A 22,362-nucleotide genomic window follows, 5' to 3' on the forward strand; every position below is an offset into this window, starting at 1 on the left:
TGGCCTTCCGACCCTCAGGCCCCGATTGCCCCTTTCCCTTTTGACTCTAGAGTGGGGCTCTTCCTACCACCCGCATGCACTAGCTGAAGCCACAGAGGTCCTGGGTAGGTGACGGGGCCAGGCATGGCATGTATCAGCCTTGGGGGCTCTGCTGCAGCCTACCTTCCCCTAGCCCCCAGGATCCCTGCTGGCCCCTCAGGAGGGCCTGGCTGAGCCTGAACCCTGGGCACCGACCAGCTCTAGCGTGACCGAGTGCCAAACCCTGAGGATGCACAATCGCCTGGTCTAGGAAACACTTGCCATCTTTATTATCATGTTGGGCAGCACGCCTTTTTTTTTTTTTTTTTTTTTTTTTTTTTTTTAACCAAAGTCTGGGTTGAGATCTCAAGGGCTTCAAATCTGTGGAAATCTGTTTTATTCTTACCAACATCCAATGCGTAAACCAAGGAAGCCTGCTCTGGCCTGATTCCATAGAAGAGAATCCAAATTTCCATCCCCTTGGAGGGGAAGAGGACTCCATGGCGTGTTGGGGGAGGGGCACAGGGCCAGAGCAAGGGATGAGGGATGGCTAGAGCAGAGGCTGCGGGCACCGTTTACACCGACTGGACTGCTGGCTTCTAGGCCCTCGTGAGCTCCAGACGCTGAGCGCTCGCCCCCTGGTGGCGGGAGGGGGAAGTAAGGCTGGCCCTAGATGGTCATGCAAGACTGGTTTCCCCTAAGTCACAAAGAGCTTCTTCTGGTTCAACCAGCATCCTCCTCCTTTTATTTTACGGTGTTCCCTGAATGAGGAGCCAATTCAGCCATTTCAGCTGGAGGGATGACAGTTAAATTTGGACAACATCTGAAGGAAGCAGGGCAGTGTCTTCCTCCAGCCCAGAGTTGGATGAAGGGACCTAATGTGTAATAGGAAGAATCCTACCTGCTTTGAACCCCACTTTCTCCTGGGCAGCTCCACCTTATTCTAAGAAAAAAACAAACAAACAAAAAAACTCTAGCTTATTCCCTGCGGGAGGCTGAGAATCCCAGCTGCTCTGCCTGGGCCTCCGAGAACCATCTGGGGTTTGGAGGCAGAGGTGTGTCCTCTCTGACATCCAGGCTGGGGTGGGGTGGGAGCAGCTGGGAACAGAAAAGGGGATGGGCAGCTTAGTCTGTATGTCCATGCAACCAATCACGTGGTCCAGTTCAGTAGGCTGGGTGGCTCCTTGGATTTCACCCTGAGCGAGATGAGGCTTGGAGACTTATAGTCGCCATCTGGGGAAGACTCAAAGCTGTGGGCCCCCAGGGCAGGGGAAAAGCCGTGGATGGAGTAGATGCCAGGATGGGCTCCGGGGGAGGCTGGCACCCCCATGAAGCCGGCCACATTCCCATGAGTGTGGGAGTATGGAGACATGCACGGGGAGGGCATGCCCTCCGGAGACACGAGGCAGGGTCCCGCGGGGCTCCCAGACCCTGGACTGGGCCACAGGGAGTTCTGCAGCTGAAAAGAGAAGGAGGCCCATGAGTTAGTAACCCAGGGGCTGCCACCCTCACCTAAGGGTTCTGTCTTTGCTCCTGGGGCTCCAGAAACCTACCAGGAAACCTCCACTTGGCCCAGGTCTAGAATCTGCTCCCTCCTACCCCCAACACTCGAAACAGCATACTCAGGAGACCCCTGGCGCGGCTCCTCCAGATGAGGCTTTCTCCAGTGCTTCCTTCGTGCCAGCTGCTCTGCATGCCCCACTCACGAGACAGAAGAGCCCCATTTTGCAGAGCAGAAGTGCTTTACCCACGGTCACACAAAACCCTAATGCTGCTTCAGGTCTCCCTGGGGCCGGAGCTACCCCCACGGGACTTGGCCAGGCCCAGGCCCTGCCTCAGGGGAAGAGGGGTCTCACCGGGGGGTGGCTGTCTGCTCGGGGCAACACAGAGATGTCATAGGGAGACGGGAAGGGGTTCCGCCCCTCCTGGATCTTCCCATATCGCTCTCGCTTCCGCCACTTCGCTCTGCGGTTCTGGAACCAGACCTGGGGGACAGAGGGGCGAGGCGGAGAGAGTGACAAAGCAGTCCCGAGGAACAGAGCCTGCTGGGGAGAGAGCTGAGGGTGTGTGTCCTCCTGCAGGGTGGGGCGCTGGCTCCTGCCTGGGGGATCTTGAGCTGCGGGAACTTCTAAATCCATGTTGTTCTCAGGGCCAGGAGAACCTGGAATGGAGCCTAGAACAGGCCCAAGTTCAGAAGGGGCTTACTGGTCCCTTGGGCCACCCCCCACCCCCACTCACCAGGCTGAGTCACTCTCTTGGTTCTCCAGCCGGGTTGTGTCACTCAGGGTGTTGTGGGATCTGTGTGGCCTCAGAGGCCCGGGCACTTCCGAGGCGTACCGGTGCCCAGGCTCTAGCCCCACCCTGCCTCTTCTTTCCGTCTGCCCACCTCTCATCCTCAGCCCAGAGCCCGGCCCCTCTCCACAGCCACATCTCTGGCTGGGCAGTAACACTTGGTTCTTCCTAGTTGCCTCCCACCCCAGCTTGCCTTTGAGACAGTCTGCTACCTTGCTACTCCCCATCTTCACTCGGGCTTCCCCTGCCGGGGCTGCCCATCCCCTGCCCCCGCCACTCTTCTGCCACAAACACACACGTACATCTCCCCTGGACCTGTGTGGTGTGGTGCTCTGGCATCTCTCTCATACTTACCACACCCTATTGCCATTATCCATTTTGTAATCTGCATCTCCTGCTTATTTGCGAGCTCTTGGCAGGTCAGGGGAGCCTGTGTGCTGTGCACATCTGTGTACATATCTGTGACGAAGCTGCCGTTGGGCATATGCCGTATGACCATTATGTTTACGTGTACCAGTGCGTACATTTTGTATTTCTATCACTAAACATTTGTGTGTCAGGCCCCGGGCTAGATGTCGGCAATATCAAAACGAAACCAAGCCATCCTCTTGCTTTTCAGGGATCTAGCTGGGAACCAAACGAGAGAAGCTGTGTGTGTGTGTGTGTGTGTGTGTGTGTGTGTGTGTGTGTGTGTGTATACGTGTGAATGCAACCCCACCCCAGCCCCTCACACTCCCCCCATGATCCCTTCACACTCCTATTCGTGCAGGCGGGCAAAGCCACGACAGTTCAAAAGCTCGGCATACCCCCAGCCCCCTAACCCCCAGATACAGAGATCCCAGAGGAGACCTGAGGCAAGGTCAGGGACACACCATCCCAGCCGCCCAGCTGCCCGGCCTCTCTTTCTCTACTCTCCCTCCCCTGCAGGCAGCTGAAGGAGTCGAGCTGGTGAGCTGATTGCTTTACTGGGAACTCTTCCCCATCATGCCGTTATCTCTAGAGTCCCCACCGTAGACGTCCACTTGCACTCTGGCTGTGCCCTCTGCATTGTCCTGGGTGGTCATTTGTTGCTGTCCATGGGGCAGGGCCTACGGGTAGATGCCACGTTCCCGTCAGAGAAAAGAGCCCTACTCTAGGGCCTCAGCCCTCGGGACTCTTTGGGACTAGGTCTGGGAGCCTGTGGCCACCCATGCGACCCCTTCAGGGTTGAAGAGTCCTGGAAGAGGAGCAGGAGGGTGCGCTCCACTTCTCCACGGCAGTTCCACAGCAACAGCTATGCAGACCCTACCCTAGAGGCTTGCTGAGGCACCCGAGACTCAATGCCCTGGACGTCCCCGGCTCATGGAATCTCATGGGCTCTTGTGAATGTTTGGTCTCTCATCCTGACGGCCTCAGGGCCTGGGGAACCCTGGGAGGACCGTCCTAAAAGTCTGTTTCGGGAGGAAAGCGGAAGCAGGAGGACCCAGCAGAGAAGGGGAAACAGCCCAAGCCCCTCTGGTCCTACACGGAATCCAGCTGTAGGGCCTTCTCAGCCAGGTGGCAGCTGGCCTCTCTGTGGACTGGCCTGCGAGCCCCCACATTCTTCCAGAGCAGGCCCCTGCCCCAGTACCTTCAGACAGAGTGTCCTGAGAGGCTCCATACAGGGTGTGCTAGGCGTGAGCTTTGTCCCTATGGAGTCTCCCCTGTGGTGGGAGAGAGAATGTCCTCCGCCTAGAGGTGACCTCCTCACCTCTCCCGAGAAGCCCGAGTCCCACTCCTCTCCCAGTGCCTCCTGCTTGGTTTCGGGGAGCCTGTCATGCATCATGCCAGTTCAAAACAAGGCAACAACCACCATCTTCCTCTTGGGCCAGGCTTCGACTGAAGCCTCCTTTCCCACTCCCACCCCCTGCTGTCTGCCTTCATGTTCTTTCCCACTTCTGACATGTCTTGGACATGGGCTTCCCTTCTCCCTTTCCCCTGTTCCCTTCCCAGCATCCCTCCATCTCCTCACCCTGCCCCCCCCCCCCACTTGAAGCTGGCCACAGCCCCATCCAGGAAGCCATGGGGCCTGATCTCTGCTGGGGAGTCTGTGGGGTGGGGAAGAGTCCCTGGCCAGGCTGTCCCAGCCAGGGTCTGGGAGCTGGCAGGACTGACGGTCGCCGGCTCAAGATGGCTTTGAGCATCATGGAGCCTGAGACGCCCCCCGCCCAGTGGGGACCCTCCGACTCTGAGCAGCTACCTCAGGAGCAGCCCTGATATGTGTTCAGCATTTCGTGGCTTCCAAAATGCTGTCACATCTGTGGTCCTCAAAGACTCCCTAAGTAGGGAAAGTGAGGCTGAGCGATCCAATGGCATGCCCCCAGTCACCTGGTCAGCTAGAAAATGGCAGAGCTAGGACTCCCAGACAGGTCTTTGGGCTCCAAGAGGCTACCACTCCCATGAGGCCTAGCCTCAACTTGGACTGCAAGCCTGTGGCTGCAGCAGAGCTGGGCATGGAGGGGGAGCCCAGGGCGGGCAGGCAGGCTGGGGGCAGGCACCTGGGAAAGGCAGCTCTGTGTGGCACTAGTGCCCACCTCTCCCGTGGCCGGGCCCGTGGTCGGGGTGGTAGAGGCGGCCAGAGAGGCCCATGTCCGGAGCGCCCTCACCTGTACCCGGGCCTCGGTTAGGTCCGTGCGCAGAGCCAGCTGCTCCCGGGCATACACATCAGGGTAGTGGGTTTTCTGGAAGACTTTCTCCAGCTCCTCCAGCTGGAATGTGCTGAAGGTCGTGCGGTTACGGCGTTTCTTGCTCTTGTTCTTGGCCAACTCCATGGAGTCAGGGAGTCCCGGGGACAGAGGGACACGCAAGCTGGCCAGACAAGGGCCTGGGGAGCCTTGCAAGTTAGAGGGCCCGTCCCTGGGGCCCCCTCGGCAGTCCAAGGGCAGCTGGGGGAAGCTGGCAGCTTTGGAGGCCTTCTCCTCAGCTGCAATGGAAAACACAAAAAGGAGGATGGAAACCGAACCAGGAGGTTTTGTGGGTGGACTGGGGGAGGGGGAAGAACGTTGACGCTTCAGTCCCCGCCTCCCCCTTCCTTTCTCTTCCCTTGTCCCAGCAGCCACCCTCCATGGGAGCCTGGCATTCGGAGGCCTGCTTGCTGAGCCTCCAGCTGGGGAGGGGGCCCTAGGGAACCATGTGCTCTGTGGTCTGGGCGGATCTGCTGGGGCCGGAGGAGGGTTCATTTCAGGGAAGTGCTTTGTGGTGGTGCATCCCACAGGGTGTGGAGGTGCCAGGATTGGCGCCGTGGCAGGGCCCAGCACAGAGGCGCAGGGGCGGGAGGAGGGGGCGAGGATGGGGTGTTTGACATCTCCCGCCCCTGCCAGGAAGTGCCTCCTTGTCCCTGACTGTGGGCCTTGGTTCCCAGGACCTCACGCCCATGCATCGGGTCCCAGGTCCAGGCAGGCAATGGACAGGGGCACTCAGATCACTGTTGGCTGGTCTGGCTGTGCCTCATTCTCTGGACCCCGAGTCTCAGGACAATCCCGGCCCTGGGGTATGAAGGGCAAGATGGGATAAAGATGCTTCCAAAAAGATTGTCTCATGCCTCTGAAAACTGTGATGTTTGGGCAAGGACTCGAGCTGCAGCGTTAGAGAGGCAGGAGACAGGCTATGCTCAGAGAAGGAGAGACAGCGGACCAGCGTCAAAACAGCATCCAGCCCCCAACCCCATCATTCTGGTTATTGTCTGCCCCCTCCCTTCTCAGCACAGTTTCTGATGGCTCCCCCATTGCCCTTGATTAGCAAGCAGCGGGGTGGGGGGTCTTGGCTGCAGCTGGGCCCAGCTGCCAGCAGCCCCACTCTGACATGCTAGCCCTCAGGAAGCTTGGAGCTCTGTCACAACCCCGGGGCATGATGAAAAATAGGTCACTGCTGATGCTCCGCCCTCTCCTCTGGAGAGGCCCCCCAGCAGCGCTGCCATGAAATCTCTCCTCGACAGTCCTCCCAGGAGCTCCCACCACAAAGACGCCCCACTGACTCACGCAGCCCTGCCCTGGCCCTGGCCCATCCCCGGCAGGGGCCTGGGCCCTAGCAGGCCCAGCAAGCTGGCACCAAGAGGCAGTTTCTTCCTTGGGACTTGGTGTCGGGATCACAGCTGTCATCAGGGAAGGAGGGGACCAGAGAGATGGGATTTTCAGGTTCTGGCTCCCTGGCTGCATTACGGAGGACAAGTTGGGCAAGGTCCCCCTCAGCTGGAAGGTGGTGGGTGACCTGCCTGGACCAGCCAGGCTGGGCAGTAAGCTCCATCTTGTGAGAGCCTGCCCCCCGGGGGCTGTGCACGGCAAAAGCCTAGGCGCCAGGTCACAACTCAAGTGGAGCATAGGGAAGAAAGGGCACCAGCCACTGACTTCCATTCTTAGCCAACATGTTTTGGTTCTAGAGGGAGGTGCACTGGTAGCAGCTGAGGAATAAGGACTCATGGGAACCGAACCAAATAACTGAATGGTCAGGGAGACTGGGAGACTAAAATTTTCGAGGGCACCCCACATACAACATCTTTGAGAAGTAGAGTCTTGGGAGTCCTGGGTTCTGAGGGAGGCACTGCTGGACTCCAGGCAAAAAAGGCTGAGAGTGGCTCAGGGATGGGGGTCAGGGGAGCACCGATGTCACTGTAGAGGGCCCCCCAAAGCTCTGAGGCCTGCTGATCCGGCCCTTGAGCCTTCGGTGGCTGTCCTAACAGGATCTGCCCAGAGGAAGGGACTAGCTCTGGGCTCTGAGCTGCCAGAGCAAGAGAGACAACGGGCAGCAGGACTTTTCAGAATAGCCACCAGAAGAGGGGGCCAAGCCTGCTGGCCTCTGCTGGCCTCCCATGCCTGCCCATTCTACAGCCCTCCCAAGGGATGGGAGCACTTCTCCCGTCCCTGTTGCCATTGCCCTGAAACCTCCATCTGCCTGGAGGGCTCCAGGGAAAAGCAGGCATTCCTCCCTCTTTGGGGGAACAGGGGCACACCTCATAGAAGAGCAAAGCCCAGTGCTCTGGTGCAGGTGGGATCAATGAAGGGCAGCGGTGGAGGAAAGGAAGGAAAGGCAGAGTAGTTAGGCAAGCCAGCAGTTTGCATCTGAGCTTGTAAAGAGAAGGGTGCATGCACCCCACAGCGCCCAGCACTTGCAAGGTGTGTGCAGGCTGTGTATAGGATTCACTTGCACCTGGTGGGGACACCGTGTGGTTGAGGGGGAGTGCTCATGGTGGAGACTGGTATCCATCCTGGGGCTCAGCACCAGGGTGTCCACAGCCTGCAAGACCATAGCACCACAGCAGAAGTCTGTCGGGCCTGAAAGACCGGAGCCCAGACGGAAACCTCTGAGGCAGCCACGGTGCTGCGTCCCTGACTCTGCTCTCACACCCGCTGCTCTCCCCCACCCCGGGGGCCGCCAGAGCCCCTGCTAGAGGCTGTCTCAAAGCCAGGGCAGCAGCTCGGGAGCAGTACCGCTTGGGACGCCAACCGGGAGCCCCGCTGCCCCCTCAGAGAGCGTCCCCTGAGGCCGCACGGCCAACCATCCGGCTTTCAGCTTCCGTGGGAGCCTTCCTCCGAGCCGGCGCCCGCGCCGTTTCCCACGCGATCCGCAGAGCTCGCCAAGGCCTGGCCTCTCGAAGCTCCGGCTGATAACCCGAAACCGTTATGGACAAGAACGCCGTGCGCCGGACTCTAGCGGGGCCTTGGCGCTCTCCCTAGAATTTCCAGCTTTGGCGTAGGGGCCTCAGCCGAGGGCCAGTGATTGGGAATCCTCGAGGTCTGCAGTCGGGCCGATGAGCGCGGCCCTCCAGTTACCCGGCTCGGGGCCTCCGAGTCGGTGGTTCCCAGGTCAGAGAGCCGAGCCAGGGGCGGCCCGGGCGGCCCCGGCGGAGCAGGAAGGAACGGCCGGGCACTGCTCCGGCCCTGTGAGCAGCCTCGCGCACCGGACTCCAAGGGTGGCTGGCACCGCCAGTACGCGGCCGGGGTCTAGGGCAGGGCTGGGCGCTCTCCGCCAAGGGTGCCGCAAAGAGCGGGAGAGAAGCGCCAGACTCTGGAGCGCGCGACTGCCCGGCCTCGGCAAAGATCGCGCCGCAGATGGAGCGCAGCTGCGCGCTCACTGGACTGAGCTGGAAACGCTCGCAGCCCGTCAAGTTAGAGGCTGGGAAATAAGGTGTGTTCCCCTATTGCCACCACTTCCTACCTCGTAGACCGTGTGGCCCTAGTCCCCCGCGGCTGTCCCTCCCCAGCAGCCCCGCTCCCCCGCAGGGACGCGAGCCGCCCGCGCCCGCCGAGTTTCGGCCCTGGGCACCCGGGAGGCGAGCGGCGGCCCAGGTCCCAGGCTCGGCTCGCACCCGCTGCGCCTGTTTTTCGTTTGGCCTGTCGTCCGCTCAACTCGAATCGTCAATTTTCTTCTCCCACTTGATCTCATTTTGCTGTTTGCTGCTCTTTTAGGATGTCCTTTATTTTCCTTTCATTTTTTTCCTGCTTCTACTCTTTTTTGTCCTTTCCCTCCTCCATGTACCCGCTTCGTTCGATCGTTGGATCCTCCGCTTGCTCTTTCTTCTTTTTCTGTTCGCTCTCCGTGTATTTCCTAATGTTCTGTCTTGCTTGCCGACATTCGTTGACCTCTCCTTCTCGCCTCTCTCCTCCGTTGTTTTGTTCAGTGTTCCCTCTTTTTGGTTGTTGTTAACACTCTTCGGGTTTACTTCCACGCATTTCGTTGTTGACACCCTCGCCGTCGCTGGGCTGGTCCCTCCACGACCCGTCGCTCATTCAGCTCCAGCGCTCTCTGCACTTTGCCCGTCCTGGCTTCCCCGCGGTGCGTGAGGGACCCGGTGCGCCCAGCAGGGACGCGGGCCCGCGGGGTGGGTCTCGCCCCAACGCGCGCGCGCCCAGCCAGGCCGGGTACCTGTCCCCGGCGGTGCTCATGAAGCTGCGCGGCCGCCGCCGTCTGGCTGGGATCAGAGGAGCCAGGCCAACTGCTTCTCATTAAGTCCCAACTGTGGTTTTTATCAGGAGAGCCTCTTTCAAAGGGCACAGACACGGAGCTCCGCTGACTCGCTCATTTCCTCCGCTGACCCCCACACACCTCCCCGCCCTCCCCTACACATTCCCATTGCCCCGGCTGAGCGAAGGCCTGAGCTGCCTGACCACTCTGTGGAGGCCCGCAAGGCGCCAGCGGGGTGGAGGCGGATTGGGGCCGACTTCAGAGGATTCAACTCTGGGCCTAAGGTGCGGGATGCGGCAGCGCAGATGGGCGGGCGCCCAGACTCCTACAGGTAGGTCGGTGCAGCGGGTGTCGGCGGGGCTGCGGGCCCGCGTTGCAGGCCCCGGTGGTCAGGCGCGTTCTGCATCCATCTGGCCTCAGCGCTTGGGGCACCGGCCCGGGGCCCGAGGAGCCCAGGGGACAGGCCCGCCGGGCTACTCTCGACGGCCCCAGCGGTGGCGATCCAGTGCGAGGAAGCCCAAGACTGCGAGAAGGGCGGCCCTCCCCGTGCATAACGACGGGGAGGCCAGGTTGGTCTGAGAAATAAGAACACAGTTATTCGGTATCGAGAATGGCCCCGGCACTCCGGGGACAGCCGCGGCCGAGCCGCCCAAAACCTAACGCGCTGGCAGCGCCTTCCCTTCGGAGGCCCGGCCTGGGAGGAGAAGCCAGTGGAGGCCAGGCCGCAGCCCCCTGGTGTCCTGCTTGGCCCCTTCAGGTCGGGGCCCAAGCTCAGGACCCCGAACGGACGCCAGACACAAAAACCGATCTTCTCTCCCTGCATCGGGACCACGGGCTCAGTGCGGGGCCCAGGCCCTGGGCCCGGTCCCGGCTTCTGGGTCAGTGGCAGTTCCAGGCCAACTCCGGCCAAGCAGGATTTCTCTTTCCCGCCTCCGGTCGCCTTCGGGCCCGACTGGGCCGGGGGCCGTCGCAGCTCCACCCTCGAGCGACCTCCCCCTCCCCTTTCCCGCCACCGGAGGCTTGAGCGGCTCTGCCTCCCGCACCGCGCTGGCTTTGCCCGGCCTGGACCAGCGCCGGTGGGCCTTGTGAGGGACCCGTGGCGACGACGGGCTAGAGGGTCAAAACAGTGGAGAGCTGGGTGAGCGGGCGAGGGAAGCAGGGAGGCCCGGGCGGGCCGGGGAAGGGTGGGTGAGCGGGTCGGGGCTGAGCGCTACGCCCGCGCCGCGCGTTACCTTCCGCGGGGCCCTCGTAGAAGTGGCTGCCGTTGAGCGCCGGGCCGGGCCCGAGGTCCTGCAGGTACTTGGCGGGCGGCTTGGCCGGCTCTGGGAGGTAGGGCTCCAGGGGTCCGCAGGCCGGAAAACGGGTCAGGCGCGGGCCGCGGGGCGGCGCGGGGTGCAGGTGAGGCGCGCCGGCGGGGGTCCCGTGGGGGCCCGGTGGCTCGTCCCCCGAGGCCGCGTAAGGGCCGGGCCCGGGCCCCACGCCGAAAGGCGCGCAGCGCTCGGGGTCCATGCCGGCTCCCGGCGCACAGGCCGCCGGGGCTCCGGGCCTCGCGCTGCCGGTGCGGCCTGTGAGCGGCCGCCAAGGGGGAGGGACCTGGGCTCGGGGGCGCGGAGCCCCCGGGAGCGGCGCGCGCCGCGGGGGGGCGGGGGACAGGGGAGGGGGCCGCGCCTCTGACTTAATGCTGGAACCATCCCCGTCACGTGCAGCCCCGCGCGGGTTAACCCCTCGGAGCCCGGGAGCCCCCTGCTTCACCCCAGCCCCCGTATTCGGAGGCAGTTCGAGCACAGGGAGGAAGCCACCTTCTCTCGACGGCGGGGTCCGCTTTGTCTGCACACCTTGGTGAGTCCCTCGCTCAGAGCAGCAACCTCGGTCCTGATACCCTGCCTGGAGGCTCTTGCCCCTAGGGGCTTGAGGCACCTGGGGCGAGAGCCTCCGCTCCCAGCGAACACTTTTAGGCCTGGGCTCCTGACAGAAACCTGGGATCAGGGCGGGGTGGGGGAGGGGCTGGGCTGGGACTTAAACCCAAGCCTTTGCTAGGAGCTGGAAAAACGTTGCCTCCAGCAAAAACACCTCTCTTGGGGATTCCTTGTTCCTCACGGGGACGGGAGCCCTTGAGAGATATGTGTGGAAACAGCACTACTCCGGGAAAGGGGGCTGGGAAGCTTGGGCCTGGGCACTATCATTAATTAGCTCTGGGACCCTGAACTGTCACTAGTGTCCTCATCTGACTCTGGAGGCTGGATTGAGTCAATCCTTAGAGCTTTTCTGTGTATTCCTGGTGGGTCTGAGAAGCGGAGACAGGGCCAGAAGGGACAGGGTTCAGCAGAGGTTGACTTTGGAGCAGGTGGAGGAGTACCTAGAGGGTTTGGGGTTTGAACAGGAGGCATGGAGTGGATACCTCTCAAATGATCTGGAAGTGCCTGGGGATCCACTGGGGAAAGGCTGGTGGTAGGTAGCCCAGACCTCAGGGCCCTGCTGCCCCAGGCCTGCCATTTTGCAGGGAGGTGAGGGTAGGGTGGCATGTCCTAGAAGTTGAGCCTCCCAGCCAAAAGGAAGCATAGGACTAGCGAAGTAAGTAGCTTGGAATTTCTGAGAAGAGAAACAACCCCCACCCTAAGACCTGGGAAGAAAGTCCTGAGGACCCTGGAACCCTGCTCGCTTGTGTGGATTGAAGGGTTCCTAAGTCTGGGTTACACTGCTTTTTATTTTCATACTTCCAGGGACTAGTGAGAGGGGTGGGGAGTCAAATATCATTTGTATTTCATTTGAATTCTCAATTTTTAAAGGAATCCAAGAGGTCTGGTGTGAACACCTCCCTCTTCCGCTGGGGGCTTAAAGGGGGTTTCTTGGCTGTCCTCAGCCAGAGTTGGGCTGTAAATCAAGGCCAAACAGGAACCAGAAGCCTTGCATCTCACAAGTAGTCATTAAGCCATTATTAAACATACCGTAACTTCTCTGAAGCCTTATTGGTTTAAACACCACATTGGAGGCATTATGGCCATTAGGGCCCCTAATCACAGACTGGAGGCTGGGGCAGTGGGATGGGAGCACCTGGGGCTGGTATTTCCAGCCAAGAGGGAGGCTCAGCTCAGAATTAAGCTTCCTCTCTGACCTCACCAGGAAGATCCATTCTCTAGGATCCAGTGGATCGCAGCTCTGGGCAATCCATTTGCATTGACCACTTTTGCTCGCTAATAAGGTTTTCAATAGTTATGGGGCTAGGGCTGTGGATACTGTTGACTTTTTAGGAGGATGTCAGCGTCAACTCAGGACACTGCTTCTGTTCAACAAATCATCAAGCAGCTTATTGTGAGCGATGCGAGTAGGACGCAAGAAAAATATCACCAGCAATTTAAACAAGGCAGCTTGGCTTAAATGCCAAGTGTCTTGCCTCAGGTGGTAACCTTTCTCAGCCTCAGGTGTCTTGTCATAAAAATGGGCCATGCTTGCGGGATGGACGAAGGATTTTTGAGAAGCACTTCTGTTTTGGTGGACGTGATGAACTGTGTTAATTAACGAGATCATTATTACCATTACAATACCCAGAAACAGCAGCCCAGGGTTCTGAGTTCCATCACTGAATTGGCGGAAGACTCCTGGCCCCAGGCTGCATGGGCTACAGGCTGGGGCCGATCAGAGAGACCTAGGGACTCACACCCCAGCCCAAGCGCAGAAGCCCCTCCTGCCATTCCCCACTCTCTGAACAGAACCAACTTCCATGCTGCCAGTTGAACTGAGGCAGCAGAAAGCCCCAGCGGACATTCAGATTGGATGCGTAGATAGAGTTGCCCTACTGAGAGGCTTTTTTCCTAGGGTCATGCAAGACAGGGTACAGCTTTCCTGTTCCCCTTTTAAACCACTAGTGCAAACGCTTATCTGTATGAGGTCTGGAAAGAGTTTGATGGGGCAGAGGTGCATAGAAAACACAAAAAATGGCACTCTTAGAGATACTTAGTTTTTCTGTTAGGAGGGCTGAGAGATCCTGGAGTACACAGGGGCCCTCATTTTACAGATAAAAACAACAGCTGATTTATCTTGCAGCATGCCAGGCACTGTCTGACGTATCCTGTAGACACCGGTTTGTTTAATTCTCACAACAACTCCATGAAGTAGGCACAACTAGTATCCCCATTTTACAGAGAAGAGCCTGAGGCCACAGAAGGAGCCATTTGCCCAGAGTGGACACAGCCACTTAGTGGCAGAACCAGAACTTATGCCCAGATCCACGGTCTCCCACCTGACTCTGACCATCAGTCCTTCTTCAGCCAACATGACAAATCTGAAATGATTCAGTGCACACCCTCCTTTTCCTGGAGGAAGGTTGGGACTTTTTCCTGAAAAGGAAGTTGAGGCCAGAGTGGATCAGGGACAGAGTTGGCCCAAGGTGGAGCCACACTACTGCCTTCCTGATCACCTAGTGGCAGTTTATTGAGACATGCCTCACCCAGCTGTGGTGGCTGGGATAGTAGGTGGAGGGTGTTTTCTGCTAAGCTGATACCAAATGAAACACAGCGGCTAACACCTGAGAGGTTTTTACGACCCACTGACACAGCCAGATGTGGGGCAGAGGTTTAAGAGAATTTGCGAGTTTCCCCTTTGTGCTGCTTAATAATAACCAGTTCCGTTACAATAGTGTATTATCCACGGACTAAGTGAGATGAGCTGATGGGATGATCCAGATCATTCTAGGTCCTATCATGAAAAAACTCAAAACAACAAAACCACCACCCCAAAACTAAAACTTTCCACCTGCTGAGAAAAACTGCTTTTGAAATCAAAATGAGTCATTTGGGGCGCCTGGGTGGCTAGTCGGTTAAGCACCCGACTCTTGATTTTGACTCAGATCATGATCTCACGGTTCGTGAGTTTGAACCCCGCATTGGGCTCTGCGCTGACAGCCAGGGGCCTGCCTGGGATTCTCTCTCTCTCTCTCTCTCTCTCTCTGTCCCCCACCCTCCAAATAAATAAATAAACATTAAAAAAGTAAAATAAAAATGATGCTTACTGGCTATGTCTATGCAGCTGTTTTACATTAGCTAATTGTTTCATTCATTCATTCATTCATTCCTTCATTCATTCCTTCCTTCATTCATTCATTCAATAGGAGGACTCACTATGTGACGGGCATTTGTTGGCCCTGCCATACAGACGTGACTCCCGCCTTCATGAGGCACACACTTTGCTGGAATGGAAGTGTCTCCCCCACAGCTGACACAAGCATCATTTGGACGTGAATTAGAACGGGATCTGGGCTCGAGAGCAGAGTTCCTAGCTTCCAGCCTCACCTGTAAGGTCAGTTCTTGAATTAGGGAGCCGGTCCCAACTACTGCTTTCTTTGGTTTTGGACCACCCTCAGCCTGCACCACATGAAGGCGAACGCTCTTCCCTTTGTCCCCAGTGGCTATCCAAAAGGGGCCGGAACAGCGGGAAAGATGTAAACCCAGATCTGCCGCATACGAAACTTCCTTCCAGACAGGAAAAACTCCGTTGCTTTGTATTTTTTTCTTCCAAGGGAAGATAGTTGGTATTACCCTTGTCTTGTTTAGACTCTGAAATCCTAAATTGATCCCTATGAAAATTCTGGGTTTGGGAGCCTAAGTAGATTGTTTCTCATTAGTGACATTCTTCCTGGAAGGTCAGGCTAAGGAATGGTAAATAAACCCTCAGATCCGGTGCTTCCTCCTTACCCATGATTTTTAAAAGAAAGAAGGAAGGGGGTGGGAAGCTTTGGGCTGTGGATATACCCAGAATCCTGGGCTGTGATTCTGACCATCCAGGCTGTAGTCTGTGCTGTGGGGTGAAGTTTCTGGGGAGTTACGGAACTATTTTTTCTCTTCCGTTCATTTGATCTGTTTTGCTGGGAGAGTCACTTAACCTGCCGGTACCTCTGTTGCTCTCCTGGAAAAGGAGAGGGATAGGATTTTGTAGGCCAGCTTCACCAGAATGAACAAAACAGTGTTTATACAGATGTTTCTTGAGCCCGACTCCACCCTGAACCTATATTTCCCTGCTTTTGCTCTCTGCCCGCCTCCCTGGGGTCAGGTCGGGATGGGGGCAGTGAACAGAGAGGCGGAGCTAGGTCTGGGATGTGTCCTGAGTGCCTGGTGTGGCCTGATGTCTGCCTAACTGCCTTTGTGTGAAGGTAAATGAGTTCTGTGGCAAGGGCCAGCTCAGACCAGGAGAAGTGATTTTGTGGGAGAGTTTTCTATGAACTCATTCTTGGTGTAAAACAGAAGGAGGCAGGTTTGGACTTCTTGGCAGTTCGAATACTTTGATCAATTAATATCGTGCATTCATGCATTCATCCAGCATTTAAAAATTTTTTTAATGTTTATTTATTTTTGAGAAGAGGGGCAGGGGCAGAGAGAGGGAGGGAGACACAGAATCCGAAGCAGGGTCCAGGCCCTGAGCTGTAAGCACAGAGCCCGACATGAGGCTCGAACTCATGAACCACGAGATCATGACCTGAGCTGAAGTCGGACGCTTAACCCACTGAGCCACCCGGGCACCCCTCATCCAGCATTTATTGAATGCCTGCCGTGTGCCAGACATTGGGGCTGCACAGTGAGGACTGAGTCAGGGAACAGAACACTTACTCCCACGGCTTTTCCGGGCTGGCAGGAGAGACACGGAGCAATGGGCACGTAGATCACAGGGGCCATGGTGGCCGTGAGACAGGCACCTGTCCCGGCCTTGGGCTGGGGGCAGCTGGTCAGGGAGCACTTCCAGGTAGAAAACTGAGTGGGGCTTAGGAGGGGAAGAGGTATGGAGGGGGCAGGGAGAGAAGGCATCCAGAGAAAACGGCTCAGAGGAGGGGAAAGAGGAAGCCAAGTTTGGGGAACTTGGATTTGTTGAATTGCTGGGGCCAGGGCAGGAAGAGTCCCTGCTGAAGTGGGAGGAAGAGAGACAAAGGCAGAGGCGTCCACCTGAATCGAGAGACTCCAGGGGGAGGGCAGGACGGTTCCACGGGCATCCATTCATGCCAAGCCCAGCTTCAAGCACCGGATTTGCAAGTGGGAGATGAGGAGGAGCAAGCCCCGTGGCCCAGCGGTCCCCTGACTTTCAGGGGGCATAAGGACCCACACCCAGCAGGCAGGTAGTAAATAACATGAGGAGAAAAAGTGGAGAAGAAGAAGAACCAAGTGCATCTGTTTGCTGGGCGCCCTGAGGTGGAGGGTTGGAGGAGGGGCAGCTGGGCTGCGTGATGCAGGCCAAGTGTGGCAATCTGGGAGGCCTTTTGTAGCAGAGTTTTGGCTCTTACCGGGAATGCTGGCTGGGGCACCTCTTGAACTCATTCCAGCAAGAAATCCATTGGTTCCAGAGTGTAGATTCCAGATTTGTTGTTTTATAGGGCTAACAAGTATGTAATTATCACATTTGGGGCCCTTCAAAGGAAATGCAAACACACACCACAGAACACCCTCAGCCCTGTGAGCGGGGTGCACCCCAGAGTTCCAGAAGGTGCTCACCACCTTGCCACAGATATACATCCACCCCAGTCCGCTGCCTGCTCCTGCACTGGAGGAAGGCAGAGAGTGAAGTTTACGAGAGACTGGGAGAAAAGTAAGTGGACAAGGCTAAAAGGGCCTCTGCCTGGCCTCCTCTGGGGTCACCAGGGCAGGAGAGGTAGTGGGCCAGGTAATAGTAATAATAATAATAATAACAATAACAATAATAATATTAATAATAATATCCCCCAGTTACAGAACACCTACAATGTGCCAAGCAAACAACATCTCATTTTGTCTTTACCTTGTTACAAAGTTGGCGTTAATATCCCCGTAGTCAGTCATCCAGTACTGAGTAACCCATCACCCCAACACTTGGTAGGCTTAAAGCAACAATGGTCAGTGACAGTGGGCCAGGGATTCAGGAGCAGCTTGGCTGAGTGGTGTCCTTGGGGGGCTGCAGTTCTCTAAAGGCTTGATGTGGGCTGGAGCATTGATTTCCAAGGCGGTTCGCTCACATAGTTGATGTTGGCTGTTGATGGGAGGCCTCAGTTCCTCCCCATGTGGACCTTTCCATCTGGCTGCTTGGGTGTCCTCACGGCGGGGCGGCTGGCTTCCCCCGCAGCGAATGATCCAAGAGACCACGGTGGAAGGTGCAGTGCCGTTTATGACCTGGCCTCTGAACTTACACACCATTACTGTGGCCATATTGTGCCGGCCACACAGTTCTTCTCAGTTCCGATTTAGTGTGGGAGGGGATCTCACAAGCATGGGGCCGTTGTGGAGATCGGCTACCCAGACTGGGCTCAGAAAGCTGCCCGTATCCCACTGCTGCAAAGTACTGCAGCTATTCACACTCAAGGCGCCTGACTCCAGAGGCTCTAATGCCAAATGTTGGCTCAGAAAGACTGGCTGTACTGATGAGTTCAGAAGAGTCCCTGAAGGGGCAGGATGAGGAGGCTGGCAGGTGAGCGGCAAAGCCCGGTGGCCGGTGAGAGCCACACTCACTGCCTGTCTTGAGGAAGACCGGGGAGGTACGGAAATGGGGACAGGTGTGCCCTGTTTTTTTCCGTACCCTGAGTGTTCAGTGGTCACAGCACACGAACTCCTAGGGGCTCCCTTAGTACAGCGAGCTGATCTCGGGGCTCCACGGGGGCTCTTCACCCATGTGGGTGGAGGAAGGAAGCCAACTCACCTTTTCCCTGAGCAGGATACTACAGTCCGCTATATGCATTGCTGTCAGCTTAGCAAAGGGAACCCTGGCCTTAGGCCTTGAACTGAGTGACGGGGGATCGGGAGGGGGGCTGTGTTGAGAGCCCACTCTGAGTTCAGCCTGAACTAGGCACGCCACTTTTTAAAACGGCATACAACCCACCCAGGAGGTAGATGTTATTATTTCTGCTTCACAGATGATAACACAGAACTCCGAGAAGTAAGTCATCCAGGGTGTCATATACTTCCTAAACGTGGAACCAGGATGGACCTCCAGGCGGGCAGCCTGATCAGCTTGCACCGTGCCGCCTTGAGTCTTTTCAGACAGACTTGGGGGATGTGAGCTGTGCTTTCGCCCCAGCCATTCAGTGAATCTGAGCCTTGGGTGGGGCAGAGATGGTGCTGGGCAGAAATTGGGGTGGGGGTGCATTTTTAGCACCCCCATTCCAAATTCTGGGTGGATCCTTCTTACTAGACTTTGTTTCCTCCTGGGGAGACAAGATGTGGACATGTGAACAATTGCCCAGTGAAATGAGAATGTTTGCTAAGTGTGAGACAGGCCGCCGTTGCTGAGGAACAAACGCAGGCAGGAAGGCATGGTGTATGCTAAGTCCCCTCCAGGTGGAGAAGACAACCGCCGGGTGGTCATGAGCATATCAGCACCCATCGCTGGACTCCCAGATGCACAGCCCTGGGGACCAAAGCAGAGGGCCGTTGCCCCTTGCAGAGAGTCCTTGGAGATGTCTGAGCTGTGGTCTGAGAAGATGTGAAGGGTCAGCAAAATATGGACAGATGGAGAGGAGGGTAGTTGCTGAGCCTACCTAGGTCAAGTGGTCAAGTGACCAAGGCTGAGCCTAGACACACACACACACACACACACACACACACACACACACACATATATGGTTTTTTAATGTTTATTTATTTTTGGGAGAGAGAGAGAGAGCGTGCAAGTGAGGGAGGGGCAGAGAGAGAGAGAGGGACAGAGGATATGAAGCGGGCTCCATGCTGACAGCAGCAAGCCTGATGTGGGGCTTGAACTCTCGAAGATCGAAATCGCAAACTGTAGCAGACTGAGTCGAAGTAGGATGCTTAACCAATGAGCTACCCAGGTGCCCCACCGCCATTATCTCCATTTTAAAGATGAGGAAACTAGAGCACAGAGAGAGTCACTTGCCCCAGGTAGCCAGGGGATATGGAAGAAGGGGACACAGTCAGTGTGTAAGAGAGTGGTCCTGGATGACGTGACTAAAGCCTGAACCTAGGGTGTGGCTGAGGGAATGATGAGGGATGGTTGGAAGGAAGAGATATTTAGTCGGAAGAAGTGACAGACTGATTGCCATGGTGGGGGGGTGGGGGTTGTGGTGTATGGATGACCAGCAGCCCAGAGAATGGGCGCTGCAGAGACAGGGCACAGGGATATGCCTTCAGGGGACATTTTGAACCTCTGAGGCAGATGTCCATCCAGAAAGGGGTCCTTCACTCAGTATGCATTGCCAGCTGCGAAGTCAGGGCTACTCTCTGGACTTTGGGGCAGAGGGAGGAAGGCTCCAAGTGGACTTGCCAGGCTCTGGAATCCTGTGATCACTGCCATTCTGGTGCCAGCACTGGGCATACCAGATTCTGAGTGAAAGCAGGGCTGAGAGCTGGCTCTCTTGCCCCTCAGGGAGTATGGGGCCTGGCTGGGAAGCCTCCGGAGGGAGTGGAGGCGGAGAGGTAGAGAGCCCAGCCCTGGGGTTAGCATGATTCCTGGGAAACAAGCAGGATGCTTTGGGTGCTGGATGAGGAACGCTGGAGAAAACCAGGCCTGCAGCTGTTCTGAACTGACCTGTGTAGACTGTCCAACACTTGGTCCCTTTAAATGGGTGGGCAGAGCCTGAGCCCTGAGCTGCAGGGAAGATGGCTCTCTCCACAGAGGTCCCAAACCTTGGGATTGAGAGGACAGTGATGGTCGCAGAAGCAGCTCTTGCCTTTGGGGGTGGGGGTGCTGCGCCAGGCCAGGGCTCTGCGGTGGGGGTACCAGGGGTTGCCGGTCTGCTGTGGGAGTCTCGGGCTCTGTCAGCGGGGTGTGAACATGGCGTGTGCATGTGTGGAGTATGTGTAGCTGGGTCTCCCGATTTGGGAGAAGCCTCAAAGCCTGCATCTGCTTTGCAGGGGGGCGGGGTGGGGGGCCTTGCAGCCGAAGCAGGCAAGCCCTGGATTTGGTGGGGTGCATACAGGGGAGGGTATCTGTAACCACACACAGACCCCGGGACGTCTGGGGAAAAGCAGCTCTGTAGGCACATTCACACCAGATCCATTGGACAAAGAGACCGGATATTTTGCTGTTTGATAAACTTCATAAAACAGTGGAGCTGAGTGATTTTGCTGCTGCCTGAATGGAAGTATTCTAAGAACCCATGCCAAGAAGATAAATAAGGCTGTGGCTCCAGGAGAGGAGCTGAAACAAATGTGCAGCGAGAGGTACATCAAAGTAAAACTAGTTCTCCTGACGACCGGGGGTTCTGCGTGTGGCCAAGTGTGTGCGTGTGCGTGTGTGTGTGTTGGGGCAAATGTTTGGCAGACACTAGGCTACATCGAGGGGCCTGGAGATGTACCCTGGGCTCCTGCCAATCCCTCTGAAGGCAGCCCTCTACACAACAGGCCTGCTCGGGATTTAGTTAGGATTAGGCCCAGCCTTGCTTGGTACAAAGGGAAACCAGCGTTAGCCACTGTTGGAGATTCAGGCCCCCGCAGTCAGCCAGCTGGGGTTAATTCAGACTGGAATACGTGCACTGAGGGGTCAGGAATCCCTCGGGGAGCAGGATGGTCGGCCCATGTTGGCCAGTTGAAAGATTTATTCTGTACTGATGACAGGGGCTACAAGCTTGAGTATAGAAACATCAAGCCTCTCATATTTGGTTCCAAACACTTCAGGGGGTGAGGGGGAAATACAGGGGCATAGAATGCTAGACCTGGAAGGGCATCACCTGAACATCATCTAGTCCAAAGGTTCTCAAAGGATGGGCCTCAGGCCAGCAACAGCGGCAGCATCAAGGAACTTGTTAGAAAGGCAGATCACTGGTCCTACCCCAGACCTACCAAGCCAGAAAGTCTTGGGGGTGGGGCCCAGAAAACTTTAATACTTTTTTCTGGGTGATACCGATATCATTGGGTGATACTCAGTCTAAAGATTGAGCACCGCTGATCTAGGCTGTCATCTTCATTTTAAAATAAGGGAAGGGAGGCCTAGAGAGGAAACTTTTACCAAGAGCATATAGCTAATTAGGACACAGCCACTTCCCTCCTCACCCATATGTTCTCAGCTATTTATTTTGCAAATAACATGGGGGGGCAGTTAATACATTTTTTCTTAGAGGCAGTTGTTATGTGTTTATATATTTTCCATTTGTTAATAAGCTACTTAGGTCAGCAGTGTTGCTGTTCCAACCATGGAGTTATTTGCCATAAAGTTGAGGCTCTGGGAAGTAGACTCTCCAGTTGGGCCCCAAGCCCAGGAAGCCGGGCTGGGTTCCCTCAGCTGCCCCCCAAGTCACCAGCACCTTCTTTCCCTGTCTGTCCCCTGATGTGCTCTCTGTAACTGCACCACCAGCCCCATCAGGCTCGCCCCGTGCAGATGTTTTGGTCAATAATCCCTCCCTCAATCTGCCTGGCCTAGTGAGGGTGGACGTAGTGGGATTAGTTTCGCCTACTGGCCTTCACTGCCTTCCATAGAAGACCTGCCTCTCCTTCCGGCTCTCGCAGTGGGCCCAGCATGTTTCCAATATTGCCTCAGTGTTTTCCCCAACGGAGTAACGCTTTAATGGGGCAGATTTGTTCTCTGTACGGGAAACATGTGGGCTCCTGTCAGACGCCGCGAGAGTGAGCTGCCCTCTGCCACAGCCATCTGGTCACCTCTTGGGGCTCTCATCCCTGAGCTCAGGAGAAGGGCAGTTTTCTGGATCTGGGGTGTGAGGAAGAGTGAGGGGCTCTCCAAGACTTCTGGGTGAGTTACTCTTGTACAAGAGCAGAACTGTGACAGATAGTATGTTTACATTCAGCCCAAATTCCCGGGGAGTTCTTGCAAAAAAATTCTGTTGTGGTCTGAATTCAAACAGTGAAGGAACTGCTGTGTTCAGTGTAAATTGCATTGTAGTGAAGAATTTTAGATGGAAGTAGAATGGGGCAGTGGGGGAGAAACCCGCTCCTTTCCTCCTTCAAACGCCTAGCTGGAGATGGTTGGCAAGAGAGTGGGGAGCCTTGCGTGGCCCCAAACCTTACTAAACTAAGGCCCTGACCTCCCGGGGACTTGATTTTCTTTGCCCGAGTCCGGGATTCTTTCCCGAGCCCTGAAATTTCTGAAGCTGGCATTACTCACCTTCAGAGAGCTGTGACACCCTGGGATGGTTTGCCTGATTCACCAACATTGTCCTCTGCTTTCTCCTGCCCAACGAGAGGTCCATAACCTGCAGTTAAATAATTAAAGTTAATTGAAGCT

At 56.6% G+C, this 22,362-nt stretch overlaps 1 protein-coding gene across 1 annotated transcript; it reads right to left on the reverse strand.

Annotated features, from left to right (window-relative positions):
• Window positions 1-376: 376 nt before the first annotated feature.
• Window positions 377-10,812, reverse strand: ALX3 (ALX homeobox 3). Its single transcript, XM_027058389.2, has 4 exons — window positions 10,458-10,812; window positions 4,935-5,251; window positions 1,875-2,003; window positions 377-1,477 (listed from the first exon to the last, which is right to left on the reverse strand). The coding sequence occupies exons 1-4, from the start codon at window positions 10,732-10,734 to the stop codon at window positions 1,169-1,171; spliced, it is 1,032 nt and encodes a 343-aa protein (XP_026914190.1). The 5' UTR covers window positions 10,735-10,812; the 3' UTR covers window positions 377-1,168.
• Between the last annotated feature and the right edge of the window lie 11,550 nt (window positions 10,813-22,362).

The sequence above is a fragment of the Acinonyx jubatus genome, chromosome C1 (assembly GCF_027475565.1).
Source record: "Acinonyx jubatus isolate Ajub_Pintada_27869175 chromosome C1, VMU_Ajub_asm_v1.0, whole genome shotgun sequence".
NCBI lineage: Eukaryota > Metazoa > Chordata > Mammalia > Carnivora > Felidae > Acinonyx > Acinonyx jubatus.